Source organism: Lolium perenne, chromosome 6 (genome assembly GCF_019359855.2).
Source record: "Lolium perenne isolate Kyuss_39 chromosome 6, Kyuss_2.0, whole genome shotgun sequence".
Classification (NCBI taxonomy): domain Eukaryota; kingdom Viridiplantae; phylum Streptophyta; class Magnoliopsida; order Poales; family Poaceae; genus Lolium; species Lolium perenne.
The window spans coordinates 86,268,036-86,282,942 of NC_067249.2; the positions used below are offsets into that span (position 1 = coordinate 86,268,036).

A 14,907-nucleotide genomic window follows, 5' to 3' on the forward strand; every position below is an offset into this window, starting at 1 on the left:
GGATCCAGTCTCTTATTCCGCTATCCGCTTGAAGAACTGGTATGAAGATGTTCCAAGGGATGAAGAGATAGAGGGCAGGAGATACTGGTGCATGGAGCAGGAGTTCATCTACAAGGACGTCTATGAGCCCATGAAGAATCTGAGACCCATGCAAGCTATCAATGTGGACATTCTGGCTGAAAACAATCACTTTGAAGATGCTATCTGGGTAGCTGGAAGGATGGGCTTGCATGATATCATGAAGATTCAATGTGACTATAGCCCAGATTTGGTGAAGCAATTCTTTGCCACTTTGGCAATCAAGAAAGATGAGGAACGCACTATGGAATGGATGACTGGCTCCACTCACTGCAGTGCCACTCTGCGCCGTTTTGCTGGCATTCTTGGAGTTCCTGTTGATGAGGGTCGTCGTCTTCATGGACCACAACAGACAGATAAGAATGCTCTTGTGGATCTCTATACCTCAGCGGGAAAAATTGGTTTTGCTAAGGGGCTGCTTCCCATATACAGTCAGTTACTCCGGTTCTTTCGGGCAACCATTTGCCCAAGTGGTGGTAACAATGATGCTCTCCGGGGAGCCCTTGTGGACCTTATGCACCTCAGCTTTAAGTGTGCTCGTGATGGTAATGAGGAACGGGACTACACTCTTGATATCATGGACTTTATCTTCCATGAGATCCGTGATGCCATGGTCTCCCGGACCACCATACCATATGCACCCTACATCCAGCTTCTCATCAACAACTCTGTGGGTGTGAATAGTGAAGATTTGAGTGGGTATCCTTTGATGAAGCACAATGTCAAGAAGGCCTACAAGCTTAAGCCAGTCTCTTCAGCTGTACCTGCACCTGACGCTTTCATGGGTGATGCTCGTTCTAGTGGTGTTGCTCCTGCTCGTCATCCTGATGTCCCGGCTATGAGGAAGCAAGTGAGCCGGCTTAGTTGGTTTCAGCGTCACATCCTTTGCATGAACATTGAGATCCATAAGGAGAACTATGCAGCTAGCCGAGAGCGTTCTGAGATTAAGCATACTCAGGCGGTTATTCTACACAAGCTCAGTGGTGATCAAGGTCCCCCGCCTCAGCCTCCAGCTCATCAGGGTTACAGTGGATGGCACTCTGCTCAGGTTCCATGGAGTGATCTTGATGATTGCCTTCAAAGGTCCAACACCTCTCGTCGTTCTCCGGATGCACCTGACACTGATGAAGAAGCAGAAGAAGAAGAAGAAGAAGAAGAAGAAGAAGAAGAAGAAGAGGCGCAAGAGTCCGATGATGATGTTGCCTCCGAGTGATCCCCATGGGGCGAGTAGCATCGCGCTTGTCCCCTTTTTGGCGTCTCGATGCCAAAGGGGGAGAAGCGTTCTATTAGGAACTCTCTCGGGGATTTGCATGGTTTGGGCACAAGCATATGCGTTTATCATTCCTTTATTGCTTGTGTTCCCTCTTATTTGAACTATTTGCTTTGGTTGTGTTCCGTTTCCGTTTAAAACTATGTGCTATGTGGTGTGAGACATTGTTATGGTTTTCGGATTTCTATTTGTTGAGATCAAGGATATTACATTATGTGTGATGCTATATCTCCGTATTATATATCTATACATGGGTATGATTTCTTACATCCTATCTCAACTTCATATGTGTCAATGTCTAGTGTTAGAGCTCATGTTGGATATCTCTTGTGTTGAGGCACCATACTCCTATGTGTTGTGTATTTGTATTCAAATGCAAATTACTTAGATGCACACATGTAGGGGGAGTGCCTCTATGTTTTGCCATCATGCTTGTCTCTTTAGTGATTCTTTTGCAAATCCGTATATTATCATCAAACACCAAAAAGGGGGAGATTGAAAGAACATCTCTCACATTATGTTTTGTGTGTTTGATGTCAATATATGTGATACACTAATGTTTGTTTAAGTGGTACAGGGATTACATAGTTTCATATTTGTGTGTGTTGGATTTGGTCGGTCTGTCAAAAGTTAACAGCAAAAAGATGGCCAGGCCGGATAATCCGGGCCGGATATTGTTGAAATATCCGGCCCCCTGTTTTTGGCTAAGTCTTCGAGGAAAAGCAACAAGAGATAGGGGCGGACATTTGCCCGGATATTGTCCCGGTATTGTACCAGGGCCGGAATATCCGGGCCGGATATTTTGGAAATATCCGGCCCCCTCGTTTTTGGCTAAGGACTGGAAGAAAAGCGAGTCAGTACAAGGGCCGGACATTTGGCCGGATAAAGTCACAGTTTTGTCCCGAAGGCCGGATTATCCGGGGGGGGGGGGGATTATCCGGCCCTTACTTAGGCCGGAATATCCGCCCCCCCGGAATCTGCAACGGCTCAATTTTGAGGGGAGGTATAAATACCCCCTTCTTCTACCTTGGTTGCTTGCTCAATCATTACACAAGAAATCTGCCAAGCCACCTCCATTAGAGCCACCTCAAGAAACACAAGATTTACAAGATCTCCTTCCTCCCCCAACCAAAGCTCTTGATCTTTGGAGATTCGAAGGAGAAGCCACCGATCTACATCCTCACCGAAGCGATTTTCATTTCCCCCTCATTTGTTTGAGGGATCTCATGCTAGTGTTCCTATTTGGTTCCCTAGTTGATTTGTGTTGATGTGTTGTTGTTGATTGTTGTATTGTTACAGATTTGGGAGCCTCCAATTCGGTTGTGGATGTGTGCCCCAAGAACCTTGTAAAGGCCCGGTTTCTGCCTCGAGGAAATCCCTTAGTGGAAGTGGGCTAGGCCTTCGTGGCGTTGCTCACAGGAGATCTGAGTGAAGCCTTCGTGGCTGTTGGTTTGGCTTGCGTAGCAACCACACTCCTCCAAACGTAGACGTACCTTCTTGCAAAGGAAGGGAACTACGGGAATCATCTCCGTGTCATCGCGTGCTCCACTCTCGGTTACCTCTATCCCAATCTATCTCTTATATATTGCGTAGCTATATCTTGCCTAGTTGATAACCTTGTCATATAGGTAAATTCACTTAGTTGCATATCTAGAGAATTTACCTTTTGTGTCAAGCCTAAATTGAAAAAGAACTAAAAATTGGTTAGCACCTATTCACCCCCCCCTCTAGGTGCGGCATACGATCCTTTCACCGTGGCTTTTTCGTGTCGAGGTTTTAGGTCGAGGAGGCTTAAATAGGCGAAGAGGCGGAGTCGGAGGGCTGACGAGGCGGTGACACAATAGGGGGGCGCGGCCCAGGCCCTGGCCGCGCCGCCCTATCATCTGGTGGCCCTGTGGCCCCCCTCTGCTAGCTCTCGGGTGTTCTGGAAGCTTCGTGGAAAAATAGGATGCTGGGCGTTGATTTCGTCCAATTCCGAGAATATTTCCTTACTAGGATTTCTGAAACCAAAAACAGCAGAAAACAGGAACTGGCACTTCAGCATCTTGTCAATAGGTTAGTTCCGGAAAAGGCATCAAAACGATATAAAGTGTGAACAAAACATGTAGGTAATGTCATAAAACTAGCATGGAACATAAGAAATTATAGATACGTTTGAGACGTATCAGGCTGCAAAAGCACACCTCAAGCCGGAGTAAACAAGCCCCACAACGTCACAAAGGAATCACACACGATGCGCACACTGTCACCATCACACCGTGGAGAGTAACTCCGGAGTTCATATTAAAGTAACCTCTAGAGTGCATAATAGACAAGAGTAACATCTACATATTCAACTAGATTACAAAGCTCATGATCACATAAAGATCACACCATGGGAGAGAGATGAACCACATAGCTACCGGTAGAGCCCTCAGCCTCGGGGGAGAACTACTCCCTCCTCATCATGGGAGACAGCAACAACGATGAATATGGCGATGGAGTCGATGGAGATGGATTCCGGGGGCACTTCCCCGTCCCGGCGGCGTGCCGGAACAGAGACTTCTGTCCCCCGAACTTGTCTTCGCGATGGCGGCGGCTACGGAACTCTTCGTGGAATATGACTGATGCGCTTAGGGTTTTCGCATCTGGGAGAATATATAGGCGGAAGGGCGGCCTCGGAGGGGCTCTAGGGTGCCCTCCCCACCTGGTGGCGCGGCCAGGGTTGGGCCCGCGCCCCCCTATGGTGTGGGGGCCCCTTGGCCCCCCTCTGGCCCTTCTCTGGCTCTCTGGGTCCGCCTCGGCAAAATATTGACTTCTGTCTTCGTGGGGTCCAATTCCGAGAATATTTTCTATGTATAATTTCTGAAACCAAAAACAGCAGAAAACAGGAACTGGCGCTTCGGCATCTTGTTAATAGGTTAGTCCCGGAAAATGCATAAAAATGATATAAAGTGTGAGTAAAACATGTAGGTATTATCATAAAACTAGCATGGAACATAAGAAATTATAGATACGTTGGAGACGTATCACCCTCCAATATACCAAATAAATCAAGAAACATTGGCACACTATTATTTCCAGAGAAGAAGACCATCAACACATGGAGCCAACGAGAGGCCAAACATAGATGAAAGAAACCCCTTGGCATGGTCCACTAGGCCAGTCGTGTCTTGGTTGGTCCCACTCACCCCATGCCTTGTTTCACGACCTCCTTTTTAAGGAAACCTTCATTTTGGAAAAAAATTGTATGCCATTTTTTCACAATTTTTTCAGAGGCGGTGACAGACCCCAACGTCTTCTCCTATTCCGGGAGAGGGTTGATCATAGCGTCCTGCTGCCACCGCCAAGAGGAAATTGAAGCCGTCAACGACACCAACACCTCATTAGCACAGGGAGGACCGCCTGCATCACAAACTTCACCATTTCCATAGACATCACCATAAGGATCCACTCCATCTAATGCACATCATTCCCTATACTGCGCTATCTACTAGGTGGGGAATTCTAACATGAAGAGCGAATGTCGATATGGATCTATAGGATATCAATTACAAACATAAAAGAGTAGATTGCATCTGAATAAATCATATCGTAAGACAAGGATCTAGCATAGGAATAACAAATTTAATGATGCAATCATCTAGGGAAGGTCATATGATCGAAAGCAATCATATTACATAGAGATATATGATCAATATACTACCAAAAACCCATGGTCCAGGGGTGGATTACTCCTTATTTGTGGTGAAGATCTTCATAGAGGCGAATGCAAAGAATAAGATGTGACTGGAGACGATCTCGGTAACGATTTACCCTTCAATTCTCATCCAGTAGTGGACTATGTATGCTCTAGTTTCTTCTTTGTCTCGGAACGCAGCCCCATCATGAAGAACAATCCGTAAGAGTATATGTAGGGGGTTTACGGAAAAACGAAGATGGCAAAGGATGCGATCCGATGCTCAAGGGACGAACAAGGCACCCCTGCGTGGGTACCCCAAGCCACGCCAATGAGTCCGTCTTGTGCTAGATCTCTCCGCTTTCGAATAAACATGCACACAAACTTCTCTCGAAATTAATTGGAGTCCAAAAGGTTCCTAAAATGTAAAATACAAAATAGTGCTTTACTACATTTTCGGTAATAAATAACAAGACGATGATATTTTGAGGGATATTTCATAAATCAATAAAATATTCAAAGAAACACAATAATCATTGCATATATATAATTATATAATTATTTTGAAAATACATAGGTTAAACATGCAAATTACCAATAAGCGTTATCGTGTTTTTTGTGCAATTTATTAATTGCAGGACATACCGAGTAGAGTGTAGATGTGCACATCCACACACTTACGCATCACCTAATGAAGCTTCAAGATTATCGATGCCACTGCATGCACATTGTTATCAAAGGAAACATGCCCCTATTAAAAGAAGGATGGTATCGAGCGTCCCTAGGATTAGAATTCCTAGCTCCGCCATTTGATTAAATTGTTTTGGCCCGTGTGATTAGATGTTTTGTCTTTCTTTATCTTAAATCTCACTTTTGCTATTATTAAGCAAAAAAATGCCCCCACTTTTGCTTCTATGCAAGAAAACGGCTCACCCACAAACAGAGAGGAAAGAAGAATGACACACAAAGGAAAAATAAGGACACATAACCTCACCGGAGAATCGCCGGAGACCTCGTAGGAAAAAGTTATGATATTGTAGCAAAATCAATCTTGTCAGAGACTTCGCCGGATATCTCGTAGAAAAAAAGTGCTCGCCGGATACTTCGCAGATTTTTTTTGTAGCATTGCAGCATTTCAAGACAACAAAAATAGCAAACATAATATAGGTATGTAGCAAAACATTGTTGACCGCATGAAAATCCCAAAAAATGCGATCCAAGTCGCACTATCCCTCTGAGGTGTAAAATCATTTTCTTTAAAAGAATAATGCAGGATTAGTAAGACACCAAAGCATCATGCATGGTCCTGGGGCACAATTATCCTATAACCATAAAACAAAAAGTTAGGATATTTGTATTGGATGGATTTTTTATATGAATATAGCGGAAATGAATTCTTAGGAAAAAAATCTAAGAGATTCACCCTACAAATCAAATGATCCAAAGTTTCTAATGATTCCAACACTCCAAGATCCATGAAATTCCATTTGAATCAAGTGGTCTAGAAAAAGAACATAACTAGTGCTGCTTTGACAGTAAAAATACCAAATTTGTAACGAAAAAGAAAACTGAAAAAGCAGAAACAAAAGTAATAAATTCTCACACGCCCTTTAGCATTCCACATGCTACAGCTGCGACTCAAGTCCCAAAGAAGATATCAGTAATACCTCCGTTCAAATAAATAACACCTATTTTTAAATAAATAAGTCAAACTAAATGAAGTTTGACCAAATTTGTAGAAAAATATCAAAAACTATGATTTTGTATAGATACCATATAAAATGTGTTTCATGGTGTATCTCCTATGTTGATTTTAGATTGTACATATTAATAATTTTTTCTAAAAAGTTAGTCAAATTTTATGTAGCTTGTCTTAAAAAAATATTGGAGTTGTTGGAAGTAGGAAAACACAACGCATCGAGTTGCGGGAAGCAAAGGCAAAGGCGTCCAAGCAACCGCTTCCTTCGCGTGGCCGCGTCTTTCTCTCTCTCTCTCTTGCTCTGCTCCGCTCTGCTCTGGTCGTCTCCTCCCTACTCACCACCGACCCAGCCGATGGATCGCGCCGATCCCGCGCGCGGCCGCCTCGCGGTGCTCTCGTCCCACCTCCTCGGCGCCGGCGCGGAGGGCGCGGACCGCGCGGCCGTGCTGGAGAGGTCGCCGGTGTCGGCCGCCGCGCCCCCGGCGACCCGCCCCGGCGTGCTCGCCGTGGTGGACACGAGGACGGGGAAGCGGTACGAGGTCAAGGTTTCCGAGGACGGCACCGTGCGCGCCACGGACTTCAAGAAGGTAGCCACCACTCCAGTCTACTAGCGCTAGCTGCCGGGTCCGGCGTTAGACCGTACCGCGATCTGTGCTGTACTTAGCGAGCTCGTGCTGTGGAATTCGGGATTGAGTTAGGATTTTTGATGTACCTGTCACAGCTTGGCGCATGTAGAACGGATTGAGTTTGGATCCAAGTCCAAGTTCCAGTTCAGTAATTTGCAGAAGGGACTGTTGAACCTGTGGTTAGATGATGCAGCAATGGGTGAAGTATTCTTTTGTAGAATTTGCAACAAGTTAGGATGATATATAGATCAAAGTTTAACTCAACCGAGCACCTGAAATTGAATACCACCGAGCCGACAATCTGTATGTTAATTGTGTACAAGCTTGAAGTTGAGCTGATGATCAGTAGAAGCTTCTAACTTCTTTTTGATGGTTTATTAATGCAAGTCATTGCAAGTGACACCCGAGAGCATGGTCTAGGAAACATTTGTAATTGACCAACATGTATAGTTTGCGGGGGGAGCTGGTACAACTGATTTCGTTTGTTATTTCAGTTAAGATCTTGTTGCTATTTTTCCTATAAATTACTGTGATTGACAACACCAAATTTCAATGGAACTCGCTCAAAGCATTTTACTTTCCAATTTCTGTGATGCTTCATTTGTGCCACGAAATCAAATCAGAGAGAACCAAAACTGATTCTTGTTGTGATATGCTGTAGATTACCACTGGAAAGGATGACAAGGGTCTTAAGACTTACGATCCTGGTTATCTCAACACTGCCCCGGTGCGTTCTTCCATCTGCTATATTGATGGGGATGAGGGAATTCTTCGCTACAGAGGCTATCCAATTGAGGAGGTGGCTGAAAGCAGCTCGTTTGTTGAGGTCGCCTACCTCTTAAGTAAGTGTTATGAAACCTGCGTTCCTACCTAATTGTAGCAGACATTTGCTGTTTTGTAATTGTTGGTTAACGACTTACTGCTTTCACAGTGTATGGGAGTTTGCCCACCCAGAGTCAACTGGCAGGCTGGGAGTTTGCAATTTCGCAACACTCTGCTGTTCCTCAAGGACTCTTGGTATGTTTTGTCCCTTACCTTCTCTTTTATAACCTTGATATTGCAATATATTCAGAACTTCAGACAGGTTTCAGGCTATGCTGCTTCGCTTGGATTGCAAAGTGATATGCTGTTGTTTTTTAATCTTTTCAGGATATAATACAATCAATGCCTCATGATGCCCACCCCATGGGTGTCCTTGCCAGTGCAATGAGCACACTTTCAGTCTTCCATCCAGATGCAAACCCTGCTCTTAGAGTGAGTACTTCCCAAATGCAAGAATTTGGGCACATATTTCTTCACATAGTTCCTACTCAATGTATAGTAACCATGAAACTTGCATCTGTTACATGCTGTCTAACAGTTTAAAATTGACCGATGACAAATTCTACCCATGCAGGGTCAAGATCTATACAAGTCGAAGCAGGTTAGGGATAAGCAAATTGTACGAGTTCTTGGGAAGGTATGACAATTCCCTGATTATCTTCAGTTAATGCAGTTTTTCAGGGTGTTCTTACTCCAACTGATTAAATTTTGTTCACTGTGCCGAAAATACCAGGAGTTTTGCATGTAACCTCATGATGAAAATTATAATGATGGTTCATTCTAATTTTGTTATGCATGCTGCTTAACTTTCAGTCTGACTATTTGTTTAGGCACCAGTAATAGCAGCTGCAGCCTATCTGAGATTAGCAGGAAGGCCTTTTGTCCTTCCTTCAAATAATCTCTCTTATTCAGAAAATTTCTTGTATATGCTGGACTCCATGTAAGTCAGGTTACTTGGAAGCTCTATCAGTTTTTCTCACATATATGTGCTAGAAGGTTCAAGTTTCTGTTTCCAATATTGTGTTTTCCTATTTTTAATGTGTTGCAGGGGTGACAAAGATTATAAGCCAAATCCCAGACTTGCCCGGGTTCTGGATGTCCTTTTTATTCTTCATGCTGAACACGAAATGAACTGCTCAACAGCTGCTGTTAGGCACCTTGCTTCAAGGTAAATCTTGTCCTTTATTATCCGCTCAAGTAATAGGACTAAATTGATGCCTAATTAGAATATTTATGTAGTGGTGTCGATGTCTTCACTGCTCTTTCTGGTGCTGTTGGAGCTCTATATGGTCCACTGCATGGTGGCGCAAATGAGGTAATCTATATTGAGCTTCCTCCTGGTTGATGCATTCAAGCTTTATAATTTTTCTACACATATAACAATCCTCATAATTAAAAATTCATAAATCTGAGAAGCAATAGGCTCCTCCATCAGGTAAAAACTTTACGAATCTTGCATCCACTTGTAAAGGCAGTTCTGTTTCTAAATGATGACCTTATGCTTGATCAGTTTTAGACTTGCCTGTTTCACCTTTGCCCTACACAGGCCCTATCAATACCCAAATTGAAACCCAACATAACTGAAATTATGTTATGAGCAACCTCTTGCAGTTATGCGTCATCCTACTCTTACGTTCCCTATATCTGTTGATGGCAGGAGCTCGCAACGGCTCCAATTTCCTTTACAAAGAGAATCTCATACTGATGCCTCTCTAACTTCAACCACGTTGCTCAATATCTTCTTAGTTTGGAACTGTCTAAACTACTGCAAAAAGAATAACCAAGATTGATAGACCACGAGGAACAACATATTATTGACCCATGTGTAGATTCAATTAGATTTGGTACATGCAAAGAGTTTATGCATACTGACAGGCTTTCATACTCTCCATGTAAAGCAGACTGCATTTCCATTTATAATTTAGAAGTTGGGTAGTCTTGGCCTGATTTGCATTGGAAGCCTATTTCTGAAGCAAGACCCACCAGCACATTTTCTGTGAATATGTTGTGTTTCTCACCATGACAATATGCAAGTAGATCTATCCACACAAGGATCCTCTTCCCTTCCCGCACGGTCTTATTTTCTGAAATGTGCATGTCGTAACGCAATGCTAGTTTTTCGATGCCCTTCCATATCTGAAACTTGCATTCTGGCTAATAGGGTTAATCTTAGCTATCTGTTATTGTAGAGATCAAAGGATTGCCATCTTATTGTGGAGCTAAATGTTATTTTCTGTATGTCAGGCGGTACTTAAAATGTTAAATGAGATTGGAAGTGTAGAGAATATTCCGGAATTCATTGAGGGAGTGAAGAACAGGTGATATATTTTTTTGGTCTGCATGATAATATTTTCAGTACTATTTTTTTTTTACTCCAATCCTTCTTGATGTGCTGTTGGTGTTTTACAAGAGATATCTATCCTTTTTCAGGAAGCGGAAAATGTCTGGCTTTGGGCACCGTGTGTATAAGAATTATGATCCTCGTGCTAAAGTCATCCGGAAGTTAGCGGAGGAGGTTTTCACGATTGTGGGACGGGATCCTCTTATCGAGGTTAGCTGTTCCTTATCTGTTTAACTGTAGAGAGCAAGTATTTTCTGAAAAGGTTGTCAATTCTCCACTTTCTTCAGCTAGAGTTTGAACAGTGCTCTCATGCAATGAAATGAGTGCTAAGTGGCAGTAACTTGATCTATGAAACATTAGTAGATACTAGCACAATACCCGAGCGCCGAGCGTTGGTACGGATAGCCCAAGTGTTCAGCACATTCTTTTACCAAACCATTTAGATTTTTTTCTTTTTGAACGCAAATGGTCAACAAAAACAGATCATTCTTACGCATCCAAATTAAAACATGTTGGTTCCTAGTTATTCAGTTCACAGTGGTCAAGTTCTCTATTCATTTTCTAGAGAAAACAGTCTCTTGATTCTTCATAAGAGAGAACCGAGAAGAATTCGTTTCACCATCTACTTGCTCTGATGCCCAATCTCTTGATTCTTTATAGTAACAGAAAATTCTTTGTAGTAACAGAAAATTGTTGCGATTTTTGATTAACAAATGGAAAAGAAGGAAAATGGTATCCATGTAATATTTCTGTAGCTCAAATTCCTGAATAGTCGTGAAAGATACAATCAGGAGAATGCAAATGCTGCAACGAATTTCAAAATTGGCATTAGTTTCAGTTACTATTGATGTGTCTCTTGCGTGTTGCATCCTAGAAGATGGACTACATACCATTTTGCGGCAGTAAATATACAGCCATACAGGGTTTCAGTATTACAGTGAGTTATAGGAAAGTAAGATATATTTTGGACTAAACCAGAATAATACAACCGCTATTTTGCAGGATCAAATCATAAGTTTGAATTATTGACATGGTATCTTTTGAAGATGAAGTGCTAAATAAAATCAAGGATGACCTCAGATGCATAGTTAAACGGAAGATGATAATTGCCGAAAATCCTTTCGATCAGGTCATTTAGTTGGATATTTATTATAATAACAGAAGCACATGCTGGTGCTTAATCGATCAACTTGGGACCGGGCCCTTGTAGACACCATCAGCATGTGCTTGCAGGGGAGAATATTTAACCCAGAAGACACCATGAAAACAGCTTACCAGTTGCCTACACCAACACTAAGTATGAGCTCAAAAGCCCACAAACCTCGATGCATCAGTTCAGATCAGACCAGTTCTAGTTACCATGCCGAATCTACCATCACACGTACTCCCTCCGGTCGGATTTAATCGACGCGGAGGGAGGTCTGCCCGTGCATGCTTTTGTTAGGTGTATGCGTCAATTTTTTCTGTCCAGAGCTAGTAGCCATTAAGCTTGCAGTATCCAATATCTAAGTTCTTAGAATCGTAAGGAGAAAGTGGAGCATTCCCATGTGTTCGTGTCCAGAAGGCTCGGTTTCCTCTCCCAAGTTTGCAACAAACTTGTTCAGACACTCTTAGAGCATCTCTAGCAGATCCCGTAAATGCCAGCCCTTAAATACACATATAAATGGCACGGTGAACATGATTTAAGGGCTGAAAATGCCTCGCGCGGAGCAGATCCCGTAAAACGGCATATTCCCGAATATGCCTCTAAATAGCTCACTGGCAGCGTTTTTTTTCTTCTTTCTTTTTCCCCTCACCTTCTTCATCTCAACCCGAGCAGCCGACTGCCCCGCCCTGCGCGCTCCGCCTCCCCGCTCTCGCCCGCCTCGTCCCGCGCGCCGGCCGCCCTGGCTTGCTGACTTAAGCTGAGCTAGTGTTCACCGGCCATCTTTTTCTTATGCCTGCATGTTTTATGCCATTCTGGTCCTTAAGACACTTCAGCAAACATGTGCTTGGAACACTGAGGATTGGCTTCATGCAGTTTCTTTACTGGTGTATTCATTAGTATGCCAGTAGGGTGATTATACATGATCATTAATAGTGCAAAGAAATGTTAGAGTTTGACCAGCTATGTTGATACATCCATCATCTGCATAGTTATGCTGCAAATTTACGACAAAACAAGTGCTAGTGTGTACATCTGTTGGACATTGTAGAGTCCCTATTTTTCCTATGTTCTGGCGGAATATTGCTACGTCGCACGCTTTAACCCGTCTTACTAGGGCTATCCAAAAAGAATAGTGTTATACCTGGACCCTTTCCACAATTGCCAATGCATGATGTGCCCAATATTAATTGATTATTAGTGTAGAGAGGTTTAAAATTTGAATAAGGCTCAACACTCTTTAGGGTCTGATGGCCTTTCATTTCCTTTCTGCTATCAATAAGGACGTAAGAACTCTGCCACGTTCTTGATGTGGGGATTCTAAATAGCATGGCCATCTCTGTGCAACTGTAACTTTGCCACATCGAACACACCCTTATGATGCATTCTGATGCCATACCAGGTAGCTGTTGCTTTGGAGAAGGCAGCACTGTCAGACGAGTATTTTATCAAGAGGAAGCTGTATCCAAATGTGGATTTTTATTCTGGCCTAATATATAGGTACATCAATTGTTTCTCCCAATTTGGCAGTCTATTTTCTAACCCCCATCCTATTTTTGTTACTGCAGTGCTTAAATTGTAATTCATTGATTTTCAGGGCAATGGGATTCCCTACAGAGTTTTTCCCTGTTCTGTTTGCAGTTCCTCGCATGGCTGGTTGGTTAGCACATTGGAAGGAGTCACTTGATGACCCCGACAATAAAATTATGAGGCCCCAACAGGTCAGTGGCTACCAACAAATATATGTGGAGAATGTTTCTTTTCTTACTTCTGAATTCATTGACAACCATGTTAACTTCCATATGGGTATTTGACAATGTAATTTTTGTAATCAATCTATTTAGCCAGCTTAGAGATTTTATTCTTGGATGTGCAATGTATTGCCTGTATATGTTACTTATTCTTTTGAATGCCGTTTGGTGTAGCTAGATTTCCCTGTGCTTTAGTAAGGATTTCTTATGAGTGGTGACAGGTGTCCCGTGCACCTTTGAAATGATCAAAATGATTTTGTTTATATGGAAGTCAAGTCCATGTATTCCAGTCGTACTTCCACTAAATCTTGTCTTCCTAGGCTACTTCTTATTTCTTGCCTCATTCTCAAAATTGGTAAAACAAACAGCTCCCTTAACATCATTTTAGTCATGCACTTTCGAAAATGAAGCCATCCTTGGTGAAAATCTGGTTGCCAGATCTTTCTCTTACCTATGTAACAATTGCTTCATGTATGGTACTTTGTTATTTCTTCAGGTATACACCGGTACTTGGCTAAGGCATTACACCCCAGTGAGAGAACGGGTGCCATCAAGCGACAGTGAGCAGCTTGGGCAGATCACTACATCAAACGCGACGAGGCGTCGGCGTGCTGGTTCTGCCCTGTAGAACAGTCTGCATGATACAGCATACAGTCCACACAATAAACCAAGCTGCCAAGGGCCACGGCTGCTTAAATCTGGGAGCTGCTATCCTTGTGTTATCACATATATATAGGTAATAATGCCGCCTGGACACTTGACCGGTGGTCATGTGAAGTTGGTAGTAGAATGCACTTGTAACGTGTTGTTAATTTGATATTCTGCAATGTACGCTCTATAAACTGTTCAGTATCTTGAAAGTCTTAATCATATGGAACAAGAGATAGGTCAAGTTCTTTGCATGGGTGGCCGCTGTTTCTTTGTGTTTATTCTTTTTATGGGAAATGGGAGTCTTTTTACCTGTGTCAGTGGCTGACATTCAGCAATGCAACATATCTTTCAACAAAATTAAAACCTTTGAACAACATGACCACCTACCGATGGGCCTTGGTGGTGATAATCCTGTGTGGGCCCTTTCCTTCATCTGAATGGAAATCCTTGCGCAAATGCGGCGCTGCGTCTCTGTAATGCATAGTGAGCTATGTCATGTGCTCTACTGCCCCTGGGGAGAAAAGAAGAGCTCAGAGCATCGCATCCAAAAAAAAAAGTGGCTAGTTTAGCGTCCTGAGAGACCCAAATTAATGCTCCAACACATGTTGCACCCGGTGCTGTGAAGTGGAGCGCGTTGCAAAAGCGTTATTCCGTGCGCTATATCTACCGAGCCGGAAAGAGCGCGCGGTATAAATCGTGCGCAGAATTATACCGCGCGCAGAAATAACTATCCATTTTTACAGCTCTAAAATTTAGAACTTCTATCGAAGAAAAATATGACCGCACGCGCGAAACATGGATATAACGCACCGCAAAGTAGTTTTACAACGCTAAAATTTTGCGCTTCTGTTGGAAATGCTCTCATGG

At 43.0% G+C, this 14,907-nt stretch overlaps 1 protein-coding gene across 1 annotated transcript; it reads left to right on the forward strand.

Annotated features, from left to right (window-relative positions):
* Window positions 1-6,945: 6,945 nt before the first annotated feature.
* LOC127320773 (citrate synthase, glyoxysomal) lies at window positions 6,946-14,271 on the forward strand. Its single transcript, XM_051349845.2, has 13 exons — window positions 6,946-7,292; window positions 7,993-8,173; window positions 8,263-8,348; window positions 8,481-8,585; window positions 8,728-8,790; window positions 8,984-9,093; window positions 9,202-9,321; window positions 9,393-9,468; window positions 10,398-10,471; window positions 10,584-10,704; window positions 13,041-13,138; window positions 13,236-13,359; window positions 13,886-14,271. The coding sequence occupies exons 1-13, from the start codon at window positions 7,059-7,061 to the stop codon at window positions 14,015-14,017; spliced, it is 1,524 nt and encodes a 507-aa protein (XP_051205805.1). The 5' UTR covers window positions 6,946-7,058; the 3' UTR covers window positions 14,018-14,271.
* Window positions 14,272-14,907: the final 636 nt, after the last annotated feature.